This window comes from Esox lucius, chromosome 8, assembly GCF_011004845.1.
Source record: "Esox lucius isolate fEsoLuc1 chromosome 8, fEsoLuc1.pri, whole genome shotgun sequence".
Lineage (NCBI taxonomy): Eukaryota > Metazoa > Chordata > Actinopteri > Esociformes > Esocidae > Esox > Esox lucius.
Window position 1 is genome coordinate 30,806,035 of NC_047576.1, and position 21,287 is coordinate 30,827,321.

A 21,287-nucleotide genomic window follows, 5' to 3' on the forward strand; every position below is an offset into this window, starting at 1 on the left:
CTCTTTGCGGATGATGTTGTCGTGTTGGCCCCTTCAAACCAGGACCTTCAGCATGCACTGGGACAGTTTACAGCCGAGTGTGAAGTGGTGGGGATGAGAATCAGTACCTCCAAATCCGAGGCCATGGTCCTCACTTCAGGTTGGTGGAGAGTTCCTGCCTCAAGTGGAGGAGTTTAAGTATCTAGGGGTCTTGTTCACAAGTGGGGGAAGGATGGAACAGGAGATTGACAGACGGATCGGTGCAGCTTCTGCAGTAATGCAGTCGATGTATCAGTCTGTTGTGGTGAAGAAAGAGCTGAGCCGCAAGGCAAAGCTCTCGATTTACTGGTCAATCTACGTCCCTACTCTCACCTATGGTCATGAGCTTTGGGTCATGACTGAAAGGACAAGATCCCGGATACAGGCAGCCGAAATGAGCTTTCTCCGCAGAATGGCTTGGCGATCCCTTAGAGATAGGGTGAGAAGCTTGGTCACCCGGGAGGAGCTCAGAGTAGAGCCGCTGCTCCTCCACATCGAGAGGGGTCAGCTGAGGTGGCTTGGGCATCTGTTCCGGAAGACTCCTGGACGCCTTCTCGAGAAGGTGTTCCGGGCCCGTCCCACCGGGAGGAGACCCCGGGGAAGACCTAGGACACATTGGAGGGATTATGTCTCCCGGCTGGAAGAGCTGGGGGAAGTGTCTAGGGAGAGGAATGTCTGGGCATCTCTGCTTAGACTGCTGCCCCCGCGACCCGGCCCCGGATAAGCAGAAGAATATGTATGGATGGATAGTTCAAGGAGAGTAGTGCAACAAGGTCCCTGAGAGGCAGTACTAAGCAGTGGGTATGGTTAGTGTTGGGTACAGAATTCAGCAGGGTTACAGTAGTTGGGAAGAAACATTCTACACTGCATGACATTTTACAAACATACAGACAATCTATGCTAAATACAGTGGGGAGAACAAGTATTTGATACACTGCCGATCATAAGTTGCTTTCTCTAAATATTTAGAGCTTTTATTATGGCAACCCTTACAAATAGGCTACTGGCATGAAGGTAGAGTCTAATTGTAGATATGGAGACTTGGTAACTCAAACATGCAACCAAGTTATTTAAATCTCTACTTGAAATACAAAATTAGTTGCTACTCTTTGGCAAACTTTCTAAGAAATTGATCTTTTATACACATACAGTGGGGAGAACAAGTATTTGATACATTGCCGATTTTGCAGGTTTTCCCACTTACAAAGCATGTAGAAGTGTTGTAATTTTTATCATAGGTACTCTTCAACTGTGAGTGACGGAATCTAAAAAACAATTCCAATTCCAGAAAATCACATTGTATGATTTTTAAGTAATTAATTAGCATTTTATTGCATGATATAAGTATTTGATTCATCAGAAAAGCAGAACTTAATATTTGGTACAGAATCCTTTGATTGCAATTACAGAGATCATACGTTTCCTGCAGTTCTTGACCAGGTTTGCACACACTGCAGCAGGGATTTTGGCCCATTCCTCCATACAGACCTTCAGGTTTCGAGGCTGTTGCTAGGCAATACGGACTTTCAGCTCCCTCCAAAGATTTTCTATTGGGTTCAGGTCTGGAGACTGCCTAGGCTACTCCAGGACCTTGAGATGCTTCTTACGGAGCCACTCCTTAGTTGTCCTGGCTGTGTGTTTCGGGTCGTTGCAATGCTGGAAGACCCAGCCACGACCCATCTTCAATGCTCTTACTGAGGGAAGAAGGTTGTTACATGGCCCCATCCATCCTCCCCTCAATACGGTGCAGTCGTCCTGTCCCCTTTGCAGAAAAGCATCCCCAAAGAATGATGTTTCCACCTCCATACTTCACGGTTGGGATGGTATTCTTGGGGTTGTACTCATTCTTCTTATTCCTCCAAACACGGCGAGTGGAGTTTAGACCAAAAAGCTCTATTTTTGTCTCATCAGACCACATGACCTTCTCCCATTCCTCCTCTGGATCATCCAGATAGTCATTGGCAAACTTCAGACGGGCCTGGACATGTGCTGGCTTGAGCAGGGGGACCTTGCGTGCGCTGCAGGATTTTAATCCATGACGGCGTAGTGTGTTACTAATGGTTTTCTTTGAGACTGTGGTTCCAGCTCTCTTCAGGTCATTGACCAGGTCCTGCCGTGTAGTTCTGGGCTGATCCCTCACCTTCCTCATGATCATTGATGCCCCACAAGGTGAGATCTTGCATGGAGCCCCAGACCGAGGGAGATTGACCGTCATCTTGAACTTCTTCCATTTTCTAATAATTGCGCCAACAGTTGTTGCCTTCTCACCAAGCTACTGTCCTGTAGCCCATCCCAGCCTTGTGCAGGTCTACAATTTTATCCCTGATGTCCTTACACAACTCTCTGGTCTTGGGCATTATGGAGAGGTTGGAGTCTGTTTGATTGAGTGTGTGGACAGTTGTCTTTTATACAGGTAACAAGTTCAAACAGGTGCAGTTAATACAGGTAATGAGTGGAGAACAGGAGGGCTTCTTAAAGAAAAACTAACAGGTCTGTGAGAGCCGGAATTCTTACTGGTTGGTAGTTGATCAAATACTTATGTCATGCAATAAAATGCAAATTAATTACTTAAAAATCATACAATGTGATTTTCTGGATATTTTTTTTTGATTCCGTCTCTCACAGTTGAAGTGTACCTATGATGCTTTGTAAGTAGGAAAACCTGCAAAATCGGCAGTGTATCAAATACTACTGTACCTTTTCAGAGGACTGAACTGAACCAAGTGTGATCCATAGTGATTGTCCAATTTAGCAAATCGTTGTTATTGCATCCAGTCAGTAAAGCTTTCAGACAAAGAGATTAGCCAGAGAAACAGATGGAGCATATGGAATCTCTTTTTTTTGTTTTCCTTTTGTCAATATCGTCTTTCCCTGTGTCTATCAGCTCTCTTCCTCTCCACTCATTCTCACTTTCCTCTTACCATGAATCATTTCCTCTTAACCTCTTCTCGACCTTTAGAATAATTCATTTTATGTCCCTATTTTCCTCCAGTCCCTCCTTCCATCCGATCCACTGGTCTCTCTGAGCGTGTCGTGGTCCTCCATAAGCCTATCAGATTCCAGTGTGTCCACAGCGGCATTCCTCTTCCCAGTCTCACCTGGCTCAAAGATGGCCGCCCTGTGGACACTTCCAAGGAGCACCTGAAGGTACAGGATGTGAAATTACTGTTTTCTACTTTTTACTTTCACTTCATATAGTTCCAGCTCTAGACCGGTGCTAACTTCACTTACAGATAGTTCTTCAGTTTGCCCAAAAAGCTAGTCAATGTGTTCATTTCTATGTTCCCTGTTCCCATAGCTTGAGTCGGCTGGTAGGACTCTACACATATCAGAGGCCAGACTAGAGGATGCTGGAAAATATACCTGTGTCGCAACCAATGCAGCAGGAGAAGCCCAGCTACACATCCGCCTCAGTGTTCATGGTAACTACAGCCCCAACACTCCAATAAAAAAAAAATCCCCAGTTTGTCTCTTGTTCATGACCTATCTTGACCTCTCTTGTCATTCACACATATCTCTTACTTGTTCACTTTCTCTACCTCTTTCTTACTCTCTACTGCCGTCTCCCATACTATTTCTGCTTCTACCTGTTATAAAAACCATGATGTATTTCTACAGAGCCTCCAAGCATTCCTTTCTCTGGTGAGACCTTTAATGAGACCATCATAGCAGGTTACCCCACCCAGTTGGAGTGCAAGGCCTTAGGGAATCCACTGCCTGGTAAGACCCTTCCAACTTTAACCCTTGACAAATTAGAATTTCAACTTAACCACATAACAATGTGCTTTTTCATGTGTTTGGACTGGGAACCTTCTGTGTTTTTAGGACAGGTGTTTCTCTTATTTTTCTAATATAACAGGAATACTTAATGAGCAAGCATCTGTAAGCTCCCAATAAAAATATTTTATTACTGATGATAATCTTTACTTGTTTTCATGGACCCTTGGCAAAGTGGTTGTTTTTGCATGGCAATCTGCACTGAGCCTCTTGCAGACCCGTTATTATATAAGATTATTTATTTTGTATGGTTTACAAGGAAAACTGGATGAAGAACAATTAATAGTGGCTATAATAGTCCTTCACAACTGAACAATTATTTGAGAGGAATTGAGGTCCAACGTTATATACACAAAGGCATTGTGGCAATTCCATGCTGTGTTATATTTATTTTACGTTGAGAAAGTCAGATAGGATCAACTTGAGGAATTAATAAAAGACATATTGCGAGCATCTGGACATATTGAGTTTTACTTGTCTTTCCTTATCTTTTTGGATAATGTCAGCCATTACTTGGTACAAGGATGGTCGACCACTAACCAGTGCCGCTGGAGTTACTATCCTCAAACGTGGTCAGCTGCTGGAGATTGACCGTGCTCAGCTGTCTGACGCTGGGTTATACCGTTGTATAGCGGTCAACGTGGCCGGATCCGTAGAGGTCTCTCACAGGCTGCAGGTTTATGGTGAGTTAATGGTCAACACACTATTTCATTTCACATTCTAATAATTTTGCGGATGCTCTTGTCTAAAGCAAATTACACAGTTAGTGCTAATATTTTAAGATAACTAGGTGGAACAGCAACGCAACTCAATAGTAGTTAGTACACCTTACTGAATGAAGTTAGTGCAAGAAGGAAAATTTTAAAAGCATTAGTTCATGGCAACTGTGGGGAGAGGTGCCAGGGATAGGACTGTGGAGTTATTTTACAGGGCGCAGGGAACAGGCATATTAAATGTGTTCAGGGCTCAACAGAGCGTTTTGTTAAACTAAATGGATGTGGTAGGGTTGGTGACAGGAGAACCAAAAGCGCTCTCCAGTTGTTTACGTGCTATCCAAACAGATCAATGTCCTGCCACTCTTGCTTCCACTATCAGCCGTGTCTCTAGTCTGGCCAGTACCCTCTTACCACCAGCGTTGATCCCAACTGAGAGTTGGTTTCACAGCTCAGTCTGCTGAGAGGGGGTGGAGTCACAAATCCACTTGTTTAACCCTCTAAATCTGTGCATCCAAAATGGCTCCCTATCCTGTGTCTGTAACGATCCCTCTGGCACGGACAGTGCCCCCTTCTATTTCTAGCCGCAGTGGCCTAGTGACGGTGGTGGTGAACAACCCTGCCAGCCTGGAGTGTGAGGCCACTGGCATTCCTCTGCCCAGCCTTACTTGGCTCAAAGATGGCAGCCCGGTTGCCAGTCTGTCAGAAAGCATACAGGTGACTGACTTACATCTCTATCAACGTGAACTTGTGCAATTTCAAATTTGTCTGTGTGCATCTGACCCATTTGTCTTTGTGTCCTGCCCTCGGTAGGTGTTGTTTGGTGGTAGAGTGTTGAGTCTGACTAGTGCCCAAGTCACTGACACAGGGAAGTATACCTGTGTTGCCATTAACGCAGGAGGAGAGCAGCAGAAAGATTATGACCTTACGGTGTATGGTGAGTTCTTGCTCTTCCCAGCCCTTAACACATCTCCAAACATCACATTAACATACAGCATTCAGTTCTCTAGCATGATTACAATGTGGGAACACACGTTGGCCACCAGATACTGTACATTGACCTGTTTAGCTCTAAACTGGATTATGTTCACTGAAGTTGTTTTTGGTGTATTCTCGTGTGTTTCGGTACGCCCAAGATTGTCTGTGCATTCCTGAACCCAAATATTCATGTCATCTGTTTCTTTGAAAAGATCAAAGGATGGCTTCCAGAGAAATGTGAGCAGAATTGTTGTGGTAATTGCTACCATTCTAGCAGACCGTTTTCATGTCATGTTTTGTCTTTCCAAAGGAATATACATTTGAGGAAATCTTAGTCCAGATTTTAAATGTTATTAACAAATCAATAGCAATTTTAAACAGGGGTAGATCTTAAGTATTTTTGGCACTAGCCAGCTGGGTTAGTAGGCCAACATTTCCATTAGCCCAGACAAATGTTACTAGCCCTGTTTGTAACTATTTACAGAGTAATGAACAGGGCTAGTATTTTATAAATTAATGTTTTCTATATATTTTTCCAGTATTAAATCAGTCTGTGCACAATATTATATAACCACTTAGAATGAGAGAACGGTTTTGTGACTGCCAGTCACTCCAAAATATCCAACCAAGTGTAATTAGCAAAATAATATATTATTTAAATACAAAAAGTATTCACTCAAACGTAGGCTGCATTCAGGATAATGTAACATTTACTTTACATTCAGTGAACGTTAACGACAGCTGGTAGGCCAATGAATGTGATATTACTACTGGTGGTATTTAAGTGATCATGACATATGTATAAAACACACTAACAGGTTGCAAACATTCAGTCTAATGAACGCATCCATACTGTTTTGGCACTAAACTAATTCTAAAATGATTGACGTGTTTTGTGGCTTGTCGAGAGACGAAGATATTAGAATACTATACAGGTGTAGCTACAGTTACCAAGGGGGCAGGGCTTTGCGAAGTTTTAAAGGTGAGTCTAGCGGACTGATTGTGAGCCTCATAACATGACCCCCCTCATCCTGGGGAAAACTACGATTTGCCCCCTCAATATATAAATGCAAACATAACTATGTAAATTAAATAATTGTAATAAGACGCAATGAAAGCACCTGTGCTGATTATAGACAGTTAATAGCCGGTTTAAGTAAAAAAGAAATGCGACAACCATGTTGTGCAGGTACTGTGCATGTGTGGGTATCTTACAGTCTGTTAGTGGTTGACTTTCAGTAAGTAGGTCAAACAAAGGATATGTTAGATTTTTTTTTTCATCTATACCACTAAATACAATAAAAACATTCCTTACCGTCACCAGCATTTTCTCTGCATTGAATTACAGGTCACTCGTTATGTAAGCTAGCGGTTAGCTGATATTTGCGAGCAAGCTACAGTAACATCAACCAGCCTTTGCAGCTGTTGGATTCGATTCAATGAGAGAAGCTTGCAGTGTAGTGAATGTAGTGTCCCTTAGCTGGCAAGGTGACAGCGTTCGTGTCTACCATTTGAAAGGCACTCAATGCACGTAGCTAACGCAAGGCTAATCCAGTAAATTTGTTTTATCTTGGTAGGGTTCACACTCACTAGCTCAATTTGCAGAGCTACAGTAGCAAGTAAACCAATGGTGCAAACTTAAGGGTTTTGGTGCCCCCCTCAATAATTGCTCTTGAGAACATATGTAATTGTCCCCTCCAAACTTTATCAGATTTTCACCCCTGCTCATAATATGAGGGCTGATAACTCATTATCTTCAGTCACCACATTTAAAACTCCCTTGAATTAAAGAGGTTTGGTTTTATATTCACACATTCAACAGGGATTCAACAGAGATTCGAAGCAAACATTTAAATGTTAAAAACGACTTTACTGATAACTATGATTGACTTATCAAAATATTATATATTAGGTTGGATAACTTTCACAAGCCTTTATTTGATCAACCAATCAAACATAGATTTTATGCACATTCTCTAACATTGAAAAACGCTATTATATCGCAATATTATTTTCAAAAAGTATCACAGAAACATCATTCCAAGTTCCAAATATTCTCCAGTAGGCTGCACAACTTTTACAACCTTTAATTTGATCCAAATTGTACACTCGCATTTTAAACACATTTTCAAACTTTGAGAAATACAGTTTATTCCCAATAACTTTACCAAAGGGTTTCATAGAAACTTAATTCCACTTCGGAAATAGTACACTTCGATTTTATATACATTTAAAAACTTTGATAAATGCTTTTATATCACAATACATTTTTCTAAAAGTATCATAGAAACTTAATTTCAAGGTCAGAATATCATACACTAGGGTGGACAACTTTTACAACCTTTGATTTGATCGAGAAATCACAACTCGAATCTTCAAAATTCAACAAACTTTGAAAAACGCAGTTTTATTGCAATACATTTACCTCAATATTACATAGAAACTTCATTCCAAATTCTAAGTATTCTCCAATAGGCTGAACATATTTTACAACCTTTAATTTGATTGAAATTGTACACTTAGATTTCAAACTTCGAAAAATGCAGTTTTAATGCAATACCTTTTACAAAAATCATAGAAACTTTATTCCAAGTTCACTATATTCTATATTAGGCTGGACAACTTTTGATTTGATCCAGAAATCACAAACTGTGTTTTTAAAAGTTTGAAAATGTGTATAAAATCTAAGTGTACATTTTCCATCAAATTAAAGGTTGTAAATGTTGTGCAGCCTACTGGAGAATAATTGGAACTTTGAGTTTCCATGATACTTTTTTAAAACATTATTGCGATAAAACAGTATTTTGTACATACATTTCTTTTAAATAAAATATATGTGCATCATTTTGATCAAATTAAATGTTGTAAAAGTTGTCCTGCCTACTAGAGAATATTTTCAACTTGGAATTATGTTTCAGTTATTTATTTTTGAAAAAGTTATTAAGATATAATTTTAATTTCCAAAGTTAGAAAATGTGTTTAAAATCTAATTGTACTCTTTCCATCAAATTAAAGGTTGTAAAAGTTGTGCAGCCTACTGTAGAATATTTTCAACTTGGAATGATGTTTCTATGATACTTTGAGAAAAAGTTAGTGTGTTAAAACTGCTTTTTTCAAAGTTTGAAAATGTGTTTAAACTCTTAAGTGTAATATTTCCATCAAATTAAAGGTTGTAAAAGTTGTACTGCCTTCTGGAAATATGTTTTGAAAAAGTTAGTGATATAATAGTAATTCGTTTTGAAAAAGTTATTGCGATTTAATACCGTTTTTTAATGTTAGAGAATGTGCATAAAATCTTGGTTTTATTGTTTGATCAAATAAAGGCTTGTAAAAGTTGTCCAACCTAATATAGAATATTTTGATAAGTCATAGTTATCAGTGAAGAATGCAAGTAGTTTTTCAGGTTTAAATGTTTACTTTGAATGTCTGTTGAATCTCTGTTGGATGTCTGTTGAATCTCTGAATATAAAACCAACTTTACCTCGGTCCTTAAAGTTCACTCGCCTGACGGACTAGTGGTTCTAAAATCAGACTTGCCCGAAGTGTAAATTACTCGCCCGAGGCAAGATGGTCAGCTTAATTTCAAGCCCTGATTTTAAATATTGTTTTAGGATAAGGGCATTTTTACACTGCAATATATTTTTACAAAGTTTGAAGAATAAAGTTATTTTATGGGTTAATACATACAGGTCCAAAGCACAAATTCTGAGTGCAAAGTTAACGTATCCCATTGTTTTAATATTCATTTTGCATTCATTAAACAATGTTTTGTATGTTGATATGGAGTTATAGGACCCATTTAACTTTACCTAAATAATAATGGAAAATTATTTGATATGACAATTAAAGTGCCTTTAGTGTTGTTTTGCATAAAAGCTGATTCAACAAAATGTAGTCTAAACTTTTCCATATAATGTGGATACTTATTTACTGCTTTGCCTATTGTTATCCAAGAGATGGGGAAAAAGTTATTAATTTTCATTGAATTGTTTAGTAAAAAAAAGGTTGAACCCATATTGTGTATTTTCCCACAGTGTACTGTTCTTACCATTATCATTGTAGATCAGATTGTGTGGGTGTCAGAGCAAAACCAAAACCACCTCCTTGATTACTGAAAATATATTTATATAATTTCTTTAGCTGCAACTGGTCATTTTAAGGCATTTATTTCTTTGTGCACCTGAAGAGGGTGACCATCTACTGACTCAATTGACTAGCTTAGCTTTTGGTTGATAGCATGGCTTGTGGACATTACAACAAAACTAAATAATTCCATGTGTTTCAGAGAAAACATTGACCATTTCTAAAAATCCCCAAATTAAAGTGAGGTGCTTAATTTCTAAATATTTTTTGTTCTAAATAAAAATAACTAATATTTCACACATTTTATTTCCTTCTGCATAAGAATTGTCCAGCAGATATGAAAGATTTCCCTAAAAGTCTAATTTAATGGACACTATCTGTTTTGACATGAAAGGGCATGTTATTCAGATATACATACAGTCTGGACATTTGTTACACTTGCAGAAGTTTATTTTCTAAATAACATATGATATTTTTTTAAAAAGCCTTCTTTTGGTGTGATCTCCACAATAATGTCACTATGTTGACTGAGTAGGACGATGACACTGTTCCCTTTGAGCCTGTGTTTCTCTGCTCTACATCTTCCTTCTATAGGAATCATTCTCCCAGGGAGGGCTGCTGCTTCTCACTTTGTCACCATGTCTCTTAGTGCAGGTTACTAATTGGCTGTTGGAGACTGCTGTTCGGGTTAAGGATGATTGTCTCATGGCTGCCTGGCTGGTAGATGCTTGGCTGGTTGCTGTCTGGCTGGATGTCCCAGATTGTCCAGCACTCCGTTGGCTATATGACCAGAATATAGCAGCTTCTGATTTCCTGGTCAAGACTGTGGTCTTCCTAGAAACTTCTGGTTGCTTAAACTGGACAGTCTCTGAGGTTGCCAATTGGCAAGATTGTTTTAGCAGCTGCTGAGTGGCTGGGACAGACGGTTGCAAGGCTAGTACCTGCTGATTTGTTGGTGTGTTTCACTTACACAACATCAACATCCATTAGATGCTCATCCTGTTGACAGGGGACTTGATTTTGCCATAGATCAATGTTGTTGGTGACCTTGGGACCATCTGTCCTGTCCATAAAATTGTCCTTGTCCTCTCCTTTGCTGGAGTTTGGCTGGAAGGTAGCAGATACTGAGTTGGGTTGGTACTGGAATCCAGAGTGAGATGTGTTAAAAAATGTACTTTGCCATTGTCCCTGCAATTAAAAGGAATAAGTTAATTTATTATTATTGTTTTAGAGTAACCCTGCATAGACCAAGTGCTCTGGTCTAACGTTGTGTACTTTATAGGTTGCCATTTCAAACAACTCACTATAATGTAAGCTAGAGGTCGACAATAGAGGATTTTTAAAGGCTGATATAATAACAATAGTTTGGAGCAGGAAGGGCGCTATATCAGAGTTTATATTAGCCTTGTTTTCCACTGCCAATATGGCAGTTAAAATTCCAGAAATCTGTCCATATAGAACAGCTTACGGATATATATTTTAAATAGCCATATAATAGCCTACATTTAAACAGCGATAAAACACAAATACTATGATCCAACAAATGTTTTTTATTTAAAATAGTCAGCTCTTCACAATTTTGGCGAAATTAGTATACAGGCTACCACTTGGGCTGTCGCAAATATTACATAATTTTCTGATCGCAATTATTTTATAGACAACTATCTTTTCGCACAATATTTGGATTAAAAAATCATGTTTCCAATCTGAATAGGGGATTTTGAAGCCAATGTTAGAAATGTCTCAACAAATACCAATCAAATTATGCCATGTGCAGAGGAGTGCTTGACAGAACTGCATAAAGTTATGGGCACAGATAACTGAAACTTGTTTGCTTCTAAATTTCAGTGTTTCTATCTAGTTTAGAATTGTTTTGCAATGCACCATAATATAGCCTAATTTCTCAACATTATTATTTAATAGAAAAACGCATTTCAGTCAAAGTAATGTAATGGTTTTCTTAACTGGTAACAAATGATAATTTACCAAAACCTTTATTACTATAGAATAGAGAAACATTAACCATGCCACTTAGTTTTCAATTAAACTGAGATAAGAATTGAGAAATGTATCCACCATCCAACGCATATTTGAAACACTAGATATGAGATATATACACACAATGTTGCCAAGTTGGAAGGGAGACCCTCATTGTCCATTATCCAACTGCGTACTGTGCTTACAGTGTCATAGAGCAAAACCAAAACCCCCTACTTGTTTCAGATACTACTAAGACATATTTTCTAAATAGTTCTTTAGCTCCAACTGGTATTTTGTTAGGAAGACATTTCTAAGTAAATCTGATGAGGGTGATAATCTACTGTCTCAACTGGCTAGCTTAGATTTATGTTAATAGCATGGCTTGAAATATATATATTTATATAATGGTATTACACTACTTTTCCATAAACACAGTACATTGACATTTTCTATATTAGCTATTTGTATTTTTTAAATGTTCTCACATATATTTAAATATACTTGCATTGTATTAACTTGTGTATTTGTAGAAAATATATTTACCAGTAAGTGATAGTTTACATTTGACATAATGTGTTATTTGTATATTTACCTGCAGTTGTAAGACTTGGCATGAATATTTATAGTCAGTATGCTGTAGGGCTGTTCAGCTGCCACTAACACATTGAGACCAAGATGTGAACTCAAGCTACTTACGATGTCATGCACAGGTCATCTGTCTTTTAAAAGAATGGGAAAACAGGAAGAATGCAAGTGAAATGGACCAGATATTAAAGGTTAACAACAACCAGAAAAAGAAACCAGGCAAGCCTAGGCCAACTGGCCCGCAATTAGAAGTGATGAATGTTGTTGCCCTCACTGGATTCAAACCTGGGTCTCCCACATGAGAGGCTTTGTTTTCAACCACTACGCCACAGAGCAATACATTTAACATCACGCATTAACATCATGCCAAGTTTGAATATTTCATTAGACACTTTTGAGCATTGTGTTAAACTGACTAATATTTCTTATGTTTACCTCCACCACAAATAGCTTCTATGAACTGTATGGCTTTTGCCAGAGGCCATTTTAACAGCTTATTAATTTATAGCTTATTAGCTAGCCACTCAGTCCCTCAGTAAGAGACATTTGCTCTTCTTGGCCGGCTGGCAAGAAATGAAACTTAAAAATATGAATACACTGATCTCAGCTTCACAAAAAAATAAAATCCAGTTGAAATATATCACGTTATACTAGTACAGTTCGATTTACAGGCTCAAAATGGCCAGAAACAAATAAGTTAATTCTGAGAAATGAAGGCTATTGCATGTGAGAAATTGCTAAGAAGCAGAAGATTTTGTACAACACTGTACTTCTTCCTTCACAGAACGGCACAACATTTCTCTTACCAGAATAGAAGCAGAATAGAGTGGGAGGACCCGGGGCACAATTGAGCAAGACAAATACACCAGTGTCTAGATTGAGAATCAGACGCCTTACATGTGCTCAACTGGCAGCTTCATTAAATAGTACCCGAAAAATGCCAATCTCAATGTTAACAGTAAAGAGGTGTCTCTGGGTTGCAAAGAAAAAAAACATATCTCACACTGGCCAATAAAAAGAAAAGATTAGCAAACACAACATGCAGTTAGAGCGCAGGACTGATGGTTGCTGAAAACGGGCCTCTGTATGCCTATCTAAATATTCCATTAAAAATCACCTGTTTCCAGTGACAAAAGTAATTTACAACATTAACAATGCATACACTGTATTTCTGATTTGTTGGAATTTGATGTTATTTTAATGGACCAAAAACAAGGAAATTTCTAAGTAATCACGCAGACTATAGCCATAGGCGTTGTAATCAAGTTAATAGCCCCACTAGAACCCCCGGGTGAGACCTGCAAAGACAAGCCGTTCACATTGCCTATTTCTTTTCTTTTTCTATTTACTCTTGGTTTTTCGATAATTTATTCATGTCAGCTATAGACAAATGTTATATAACACTAATCTAGGAGAATAGATCTATGCATTGGTGTTGAAATTAAGCAACCATGCTTTAGGTCTGTGTACGGCCATTCATCCTCTGATCGTCTCAAACACGTCGACAATTTCTCTACATCACCAAAATTAGATCAAAAGGAATTCTAAATTCTAATGAATTTATTTTTGAATAATTTAAGTGTAGTGTAATTTTCATTTTGTTCATTTGTTCGGCATAACAAACCAACGAAAATACTATAGCCTGTGTCCTTAAAAATAATCGTTCAATGTATTTTTTTCCCTTATGTTAAGACCTTCAATACTAAAACATTCTTGGATTTTTTCAAAATCATTAACCATTTAAAATAAATTAAAACAATTCATATTTTTTTTGACTATTCTACTGTATACAGTTTAACAACCCAGTAGATGAACTGATGCTCTGGCTGGATGGCGATGCTGCGAAGGAGAATGTGTATGCTAATTGGGCCAATTTGTATGCTAATGACGAAAAACGGCATTCAGCTCTGGCTGTTAATGTTCGTTTGTAAGGCTTGGCGGTCATAGTGTTAAACGTTCATGTTGATATGTCTTATACTTCTTCAGATATGATGGCTCAAAAGTCCCCAAAATCAGTGGCCGCGAAAGGGAAAGTCCTGTTTTCACAGGCTGGCCATCTACATTAGAGACTTGGATTATACCTTAAACCACTCAGCAGGGCCTGCTCCAGGCATAAGCGACATAAGCAGTCGCTTAGGGCCCCTGAGCACAAAGTGGTACTATTTATTGGTTTTTCAATTATGGTGACTAAAAGTGGCTCAGAAAATGAATGGAGGCAAATGGCAGAGACCTTCTTTAACATTATCTTAACACACTCAGGCTATTTCAAACTTTCTGTTGACAAATTGTACATATTAACAATGCAGTGGCGATGCAGAGTCTATTCAAGGTTTTCAAGTTTGTCAACATTCTACACTTGACCATTGTCAGCACAGTTCTAACCTTTTGACCTTTTTTATTTTGTGAACTGTTTATAACATTTTGCTTTAAGCAAGCACAAGAAAATCCTACCATTTATAGTTTTTTTCTTAATCTTTTATGTTTGTTTATGTTATAGTTCCACCAAACATTATGGGAGAGGAGGTGAATGCCACAGCAATGCTGGGTCGAGTGGTGGAGTTGCGTTGCGAGAGCGATGCCATCCCTCCTCCCACATTGTCATGGCGGAAAGATGGCCGTCCATTTTTTAGGAAGCCGGGACTGACCGTGTCTGAGGACGGGAGTGTACTGAAGGTAAATTGACGTTTCTATCTTTTCTATATTTTATCTGCCTTATCTATTTCTTTCTAACCCTCTTTACACCTCTCTACCTCTCCATGTTTTTCCATGGTTACTGAGTGTGACTGGCCAGTTGACCTGGCTATTGTGTCTCTGCATTTTTGAAAATCTGTGATTGGCAGATTGACAGTGCTCAGGTGCAGGATTCTGGCAGATACACCTGTGAGGCCACCAACATTGCCGGCAAGACAGAGAAAAACTACAATCTCAATGTCTGGGGTGAGTTCCTTCTCTGGTCTGCCCTGTCTGTGTCTCTGCTTAGGTCATATGTTTCAGTATTGGAGACCTCGCACTGTCTGTATTGATATTGTTTCAAATATTGCCTTTAGTAGATGGCAGTCTGGAAACAAGTCGTCTTCAAACTGAATCAGACTGTTATACTGAAAGTCGGGTTGATCTGATGTGGTCCATTTGCAGAGCTGTCCCTATTGTTGATTAAGGGTCCTTGGTAGAGCTTAGCCAAGTTATTTAGTACAGTAACTGTGGCTGTAGTTTGCGGTTCCCCTTGTTTCCATCTGTTTCAGTGGATTTAACGGTAATATTCATGTTGGTTGTGCTAACAGCCCTGAGATGATGTGGAAAAGTGAATGCCGTTTGTGCGTATTTGTTGTTTACATTGGGAATGTGAATAAATAACATGCATAATGTGAATACATTTATTTGAATGATGAACCAATGTGAATGGTGAACCTTCTGTTGTCTTATTATGATGGTTTACACCAATACTGCTTCCAGTCATAGCGCCATTACGGTTGTCTTAAATTCTTTGTATTCTTTAAATGTTTTGCATTTAATGTAGTGTCTCCCAGTATCCGCGGTTCAGAAGAGGTGTCTTCCATAACGGTGATGGAGGGAAACCTGATCACCCTGGTGTGTGAGTCCAGTGGCATTCCTCCTCCCAGCCTCGTCTGGCATATGGATGGTGAGAAGGATCTTTGGATTTGGTGTCATTTACTTAATTTGTTTGAGTAAATGACAAATTAATTTTTTCACTACACTACAATAAGGTTTTTTGAAACATAGTTTCACATACATGTCTTAAATGTACTCTGAAATAAAGCATAGAACAAATACATCTTGGAGACAAAAAATAAATAATGGAATCGTTTCGTTTTAGCTTTTTTCCCAGACTGCATAAGTGGAGTCAGCCTAGAAGAGTGAATGTCTCTTACTGACTGACTGAGTGCCTGACTGACTGACTACCCCTTGTTAAATAGCGTAGTGGTTAGAGATGCAATCTACTAAACAACGAGGTCCCGCATTTGAATCCCGTCGCAGTCAAAACACATTATGCCTTTGGATTTGTTCAGGATGGACAAAAACTTTGCTGGTTCCAACCTTCAGTAACTATGTTATAGGAAGCCTAATATAAAACAGTTTTGGTGGATTTTCGAATTATGCATTAGGATCTGTTCATGATAAACAAAAACTTCACTGGCTACATGCTTCTTTAGCCAGAGCCAAGCCTCTTTTTTTTTTGCCATCTTAGCAATTTCTTAGCAATTTCTAGCTTTCTTACTGCTACTTGACATGTCAAACCTGCAGATCGAAGTCTTCTTTTCATAGTTGAAGCATAGACTTGCTTACTTCGACCAATCTTAAGCTGTGCTTGAAGCTGTTGTCCTGTGAGCTGCCTATCATGCAAGCTGTTGACTCTCAGAAACGTGTATTCTTCTGTTGTGGCCTTTGGTCTGCTAGACCTCATCATGTCAGAGATTCCTCCAGTTTCCAAGTGCCTGCTTTTTGATGGTGTAAGAAACTGTACTCACTGACACCTTGGCTTTCCTTACAATATTTCTAAAGTTAAGACCTACAGTTTTAAGGGTTATAATGGTTTGTCTGTCTTGTCTGTCCAAATAATGATTAAGATGGCGTAGTAACACAATTTGTTTCAACTCTGCTTTTTTACAGATAGGGATTGTAAATAAACAACAAAAGTGGGGCCACTTACCTTTGTACCATTATAGGTTATTCACTATACTTGAACTGATTCAATTTCAATAAACACTGGAAGAATGTGTCTGTTCTAAAACTGGTAGTGTAGAGCTACTCCTCTTTGGGTCATAAACATAAAATACATTATATGATGCAGATTAGACCGTAAAAGACAAAAAGACATAGTAGTGTATGTGTGTGAGTGTGTGTCTGTGTCTATTCATACACATGCTGGTCTTACCAGGTGTGTGGATTTATTTATCCGGGGCTGTATCTGTTTGTCAGGTTCGGAGTTGAAGTCAGACTCAAGGGTTCGGATCCTGTCTGGTGGGCGTCAGCTCCAGATCTCCAGTGCTGAAAGGACAGACTCTGCTTCCTACACATGTACTGCCTCCAATGTTGCCAGGAATACAACCAAGGAGTACACCATGCAGGTGTACGGTACGTATTCAAGAACCTCACAGTCCTAAAAGTGTGTGTGTGTGTGTGTGTGGAGGTGCCTTTGGTTCTCTAGTGTTGCGTCTTATCACTCATCCACTCCTCTCACTTCAGTCCGCCCTTCCATCAGACGCAGCGATCGGCCGGAAGGAAATTACATCACTGTGACCAGAGGCGGAGATGTCACCCTACAGTGTGAGGCTGACGGCGTGCCACGCCCGGCGGTCACATGGCTGAAAGACGGTCGGCCGATTATAGGGCAACGTGGGGCGCAGGTACTGAATGAGGGGCGGCTCCTACAAATCAAGGACGCCAAGGTTTCGGACACAGGGCGGTACACGTGTGTGGCAGTGAATGTCGTGGGACAGGCCGACGACAAGCATGACGTCAGCGTTCATGGTGAGACGGATCCACATGTGGTTCATTGCAATAGAGAGTGTGAAGGGTTATTCATTTGGCGTTACTCTGAGTACTGTATGGCTGAGCACGATTCTTCAAGTCAGCTAGACCAGGGTTAGTTTCAAAATAGATTTTAGCTAACATTATCCATTTGTTTCATTTTAGCCAAAATGTTATCCATTATTAGCTAACCCTGATAAAGTGATTTGTAGTGAGCGTGTCTATTCCTGGTCTAAATTGCCACTGATGAATGGTTGTAATGCGGGCAGGCAGTAAGAGGCAGGAAACAGGCGCAGATGCAATGACAAGGGTTGTAATGCCAGCTGAATATCCTACTCAGTGCTTAAACAAAACAACACGGCACAATGGCCAACAAAACGTAGATCCAGAATGCAGGCAGATGAATAGATCAAACAAAGCACTAGGGCACAATAGCCAACAAAACGTAAATTTAGATACAGGAAAATCAAGGACGAGATAGGTAGCACTTAGCTTTGGTGGAACAGGACTAACGCTGCACAAGGAGGACACAAACACAGAGGTATTAGTAGTGATGTAGACAAGGTACAGGTGTGTGCAATACTGGGCCCGGATCAAGAGGGAAGGTGTTAATTTGTTTTTTGTTAATTTAAAGCGTTCAACCAAAATGCTACTAATAAGTGAATTATTTTGCCACAAACCGGAAGCCTTGTTGACCTTGAAAATATGAATCTAAATAGTCTTCCAGTTGCAGTTCCTATCTGCATGTTGTGTTTACATTCTATACATAATGTGTGTTTCCAGTTCCCCCAAGTATCAGCGGTCAGAACCAGGACCCAGAGAATGTAAGTGTGGTAGTGAAGAACCCTGTGGCGCTGACCTGCGAGGCCTCTGGCATCCCTCTTCCTGCTATCACCTGGCTAAAGGATGGCCAGGCAATAAAAGCCTCCAGCTCTGTCCGTGTCCTCTCAGGTGAGCTCCCACTGGGACTGGCTGGTGTGACATTGTGACATTTGTGGTTAGGATCCTGTGTGCTGTGTAGCTCTTTATTTAGGTAGGTGGACGAGGCCAGTAGACAAGGCAGGGAAGCCAAAGATGAGCACTAGTACTACAGTAACAAAGATTTTTTTTTTTTAATGTGTGCCAATTTATTGAAAATAAACAGAAATACAGTTGTGCTCAAAGGTTTGCATACCTTTGGAGAATTGGCTATGTATGTACCATTTTTAAAGAAAACATGAGTGAGCAGGCAAAACAAATGTACTTTATTTCTTATGGGATTCATATTCAACTGCAGGTTATAACAGAATGGCACAAAATTAAAACAAAACATGGCAACAAAGAAAAACAATTACTGACCCCTGTTCAAAATTATTTTTGAGGAATTCTCCCCAATAAGGAGAATCGATGAAAATAATTGGATGACTACTTTATTCTTAATATATCTCAAATCCAGATTACAAAATAACAGATTGTGAAAGAACAGTGAAGAGTAGGGCATGCTGTTAGAGAGAAGGGAGGAGAAAGATTGATTGAAGGAACCCTGAGGAGAATGTGATGGAGACAATGGATGATTTGGTGCTGAAAAATAATTCTGCTAAACCTGTAAAACGGTTATTTGAACAGCATGCGACAGCACAACTTTTTCAACCCCCGAGACAGTGCCATAGGGACTTGTGTGGCAAAGACCTAACTCCATATAAGCGTAACTCCATATAAGAAGAGTTTCACTTCTTTGCAAGCGTAACTCCATATAAGAAGAGCTCACATAGACATGAAAAGAACGAAATGGACATGTTTTTGAATTGTGGTTTATCATATTGCGAGTACAATTGCATTGTCCAGCAAAAAAATATCGTTGTCGTTCAGCCCTACTAGCGGAGTAACAGGCATATGATATGCCGTCTGAAGGATTGTGAGAGCATGAAGACAATGATTATCTGGTCTGATTAGACCAAAATCAAACTATTATACCTGAATGCCAAGTGCTACATCTAACACAAGGTACCGCTCATCAGCTGGCTAATACCATCCGTACAGTGAAGCATGATGGTAGTAGCATCATGCTATGGGGATGCTTCTGAGTGTCAGGGACCGGGAGAGAAGAAAGGAGGAATGTAGCAACGTACATTGAGCTCCTTGAAGAAGATCTGAGTGCACAGGAGCTCTGACCAGGGTGAAGATTAATCTTTTAGCATGACAATGATCCAAAGCACACAGCCAAGACAACGCTGAAGTGGCTTCAGAAGAAGTCTGTGAATGTCCATTAGCGGCCCAGACCCCATTGAGCATGTGTGGGAACAGATAATCGCAGTTAACCGACACTCCCCATCCAATCTGACAGAACATGAGAGGATCTGAAAGGCATAATGGAAGAAACTGCCCACTTCCAGGTGTGTGGAGCTGGCTGAGATGTACGCAAAAAGGCTTTACAAAGTACTGATTATAGGGTCTAAACACTTATGTTCATGATTTTTACTTTCAAAATTGTGTTCGGGCTTTGTCATTGTGGAGTGTAGTGTGTCGACTGAGGGCAAATTAATTTTAATATATAACAAATTAAGTCTTATCACTCAAATTATGTGGAGAAAGTCAAGGGGTCTGAATACTTCCATGCACTTCAGGTACTATATACCTTAACAATATTATTGTTTAAACAGTAAAATAGGAATGAACTTACCACACTTATGATAATTACTAACATAAACAATAATATAACAAAATATAAAATGTATCTATTTTTTACAATTACAACTGAGACTCCACTGAGTGTGGACAAAGACAAACCTCTGGACACAGGCAGGAGTTTTCATTCCTGCACGCTTTCACAAGCTGGATGTGTGCTTTCCAAAGACAACAGCCCTGATTTAAGCTGGACCTGGTTTATATTCCAAATAGTATTCGATTCCCTTCAGAGTGAAGCAGTTTTGGCCAGTGTCCCTAAGACTCTGGTGAAAATGATTGTTCTCTGTAGGGAATAGGTTGCCTATTTGAATGCACCGTCAATCTCCTCTAATAATGTTTGTCAATTTACATCAGTACTGTCCTCAAATACAGCCTATCCTTCATCAGGGATCACAGTCTGATCACAGGTCACACACTTCAACAGCCAGATCACATCTTCAGCCTAGAGTAGACAACGTTTGTGGAAGTGGATATGGCAGTATTGCCTGTGGTCAGCCAAGGATTGTGTTGTGATGGTTGCTTCAAACCATGAAAGTTGTGGTCAGTTATTCACCACCGATGCAGGCAGGGCCCTTAACCTGACTGTGTTGGACTTTCAGCTAGAAATCAAAGATAAATTATTTCACTATCTGTTATGATTACAGTGACTGCCTCATTTAAGCTAATTCCACTTCCAAGAGCCACATCTGACTACGGCAAATGGTCCTTCCAAACAAAGAACAGTGTGCTGCTTGTCCCTGGGATGGCCCTGAAAGAGAAAAAGATCAAATGTGACCTAAACTGACTGGATCTGTTAGACTGTTTGAACAGCTGTGACTCGGTCAGTGTATACTGTTTCTCTCAGCTAAATGCTAAACGCGTAATGCTCCAAAGGCAGAAAGCATGGGAGCCAGAACAGAACTGTAAGGGCATATTTAATGTGTTTACACCTTGTCAGGAACCCCTCTCTTTGTTTTTAAATAGCAACCTATTCCCTATAGTGCACTATGTAGAAAACAG

General features: G+C 39.5%; 1 protein-coding gene across 2 annotated transcripts in view; it reads left to right on the forward strand.

Annotated features, from left to right (window-relative positions):
* hmcn1 (hemicentin 1) overlaps positions 1-21,287 on the forward strand; it is a 161,726-nt gene that overhangs the window by 80,566 nt on the left and 59,873 nt on the right. For both annotated transcript variants that reach the window (XM_010872514.3, XM_020049296.2), the window contains exons 35-46: positions 3,011-3,165; positions 3,317-3,440; positions 3,637-3,738; positions 4,302-4,478; positions 5,074-5,225; positions 5,322-5,445; positions 14,632-14,807; positions 14,975-15,071; positions 15,652-15,774; positions 17,073-17,228; positions 17,340-17,624; positions 18,408-18,575. In XM_010872514.3, coding sequence (XP_010870816.2) covers positions 3,011-3,165; positions 3,317-3,440; positions 3,637-3,738; positions 4,302-4,478; positions 5,074-5,225; positions 5,322-5,445; positions 14,632-14,807; positions 14,975-15,071; positions 15,652-15,774; positions 17,073-17,228; positions 17,340-17,624; positions 18,408-18,575 — 1,839 coding nt within the window. The remainder of the gene's footprint in view (positions 1-3,010; positions 3,166-3,316; positions 3,441-3,636; positions 3,739-4,301; positions 4,479-5,073; positions 5,226-5,321; positions 5,446-14,631; positions 14,808-14,974; positions 15,072-15,651; positions 15,775-17,072; positions 17,229-17,339; positions 17,625-18,407; positions 18,576-21,287) is intronic.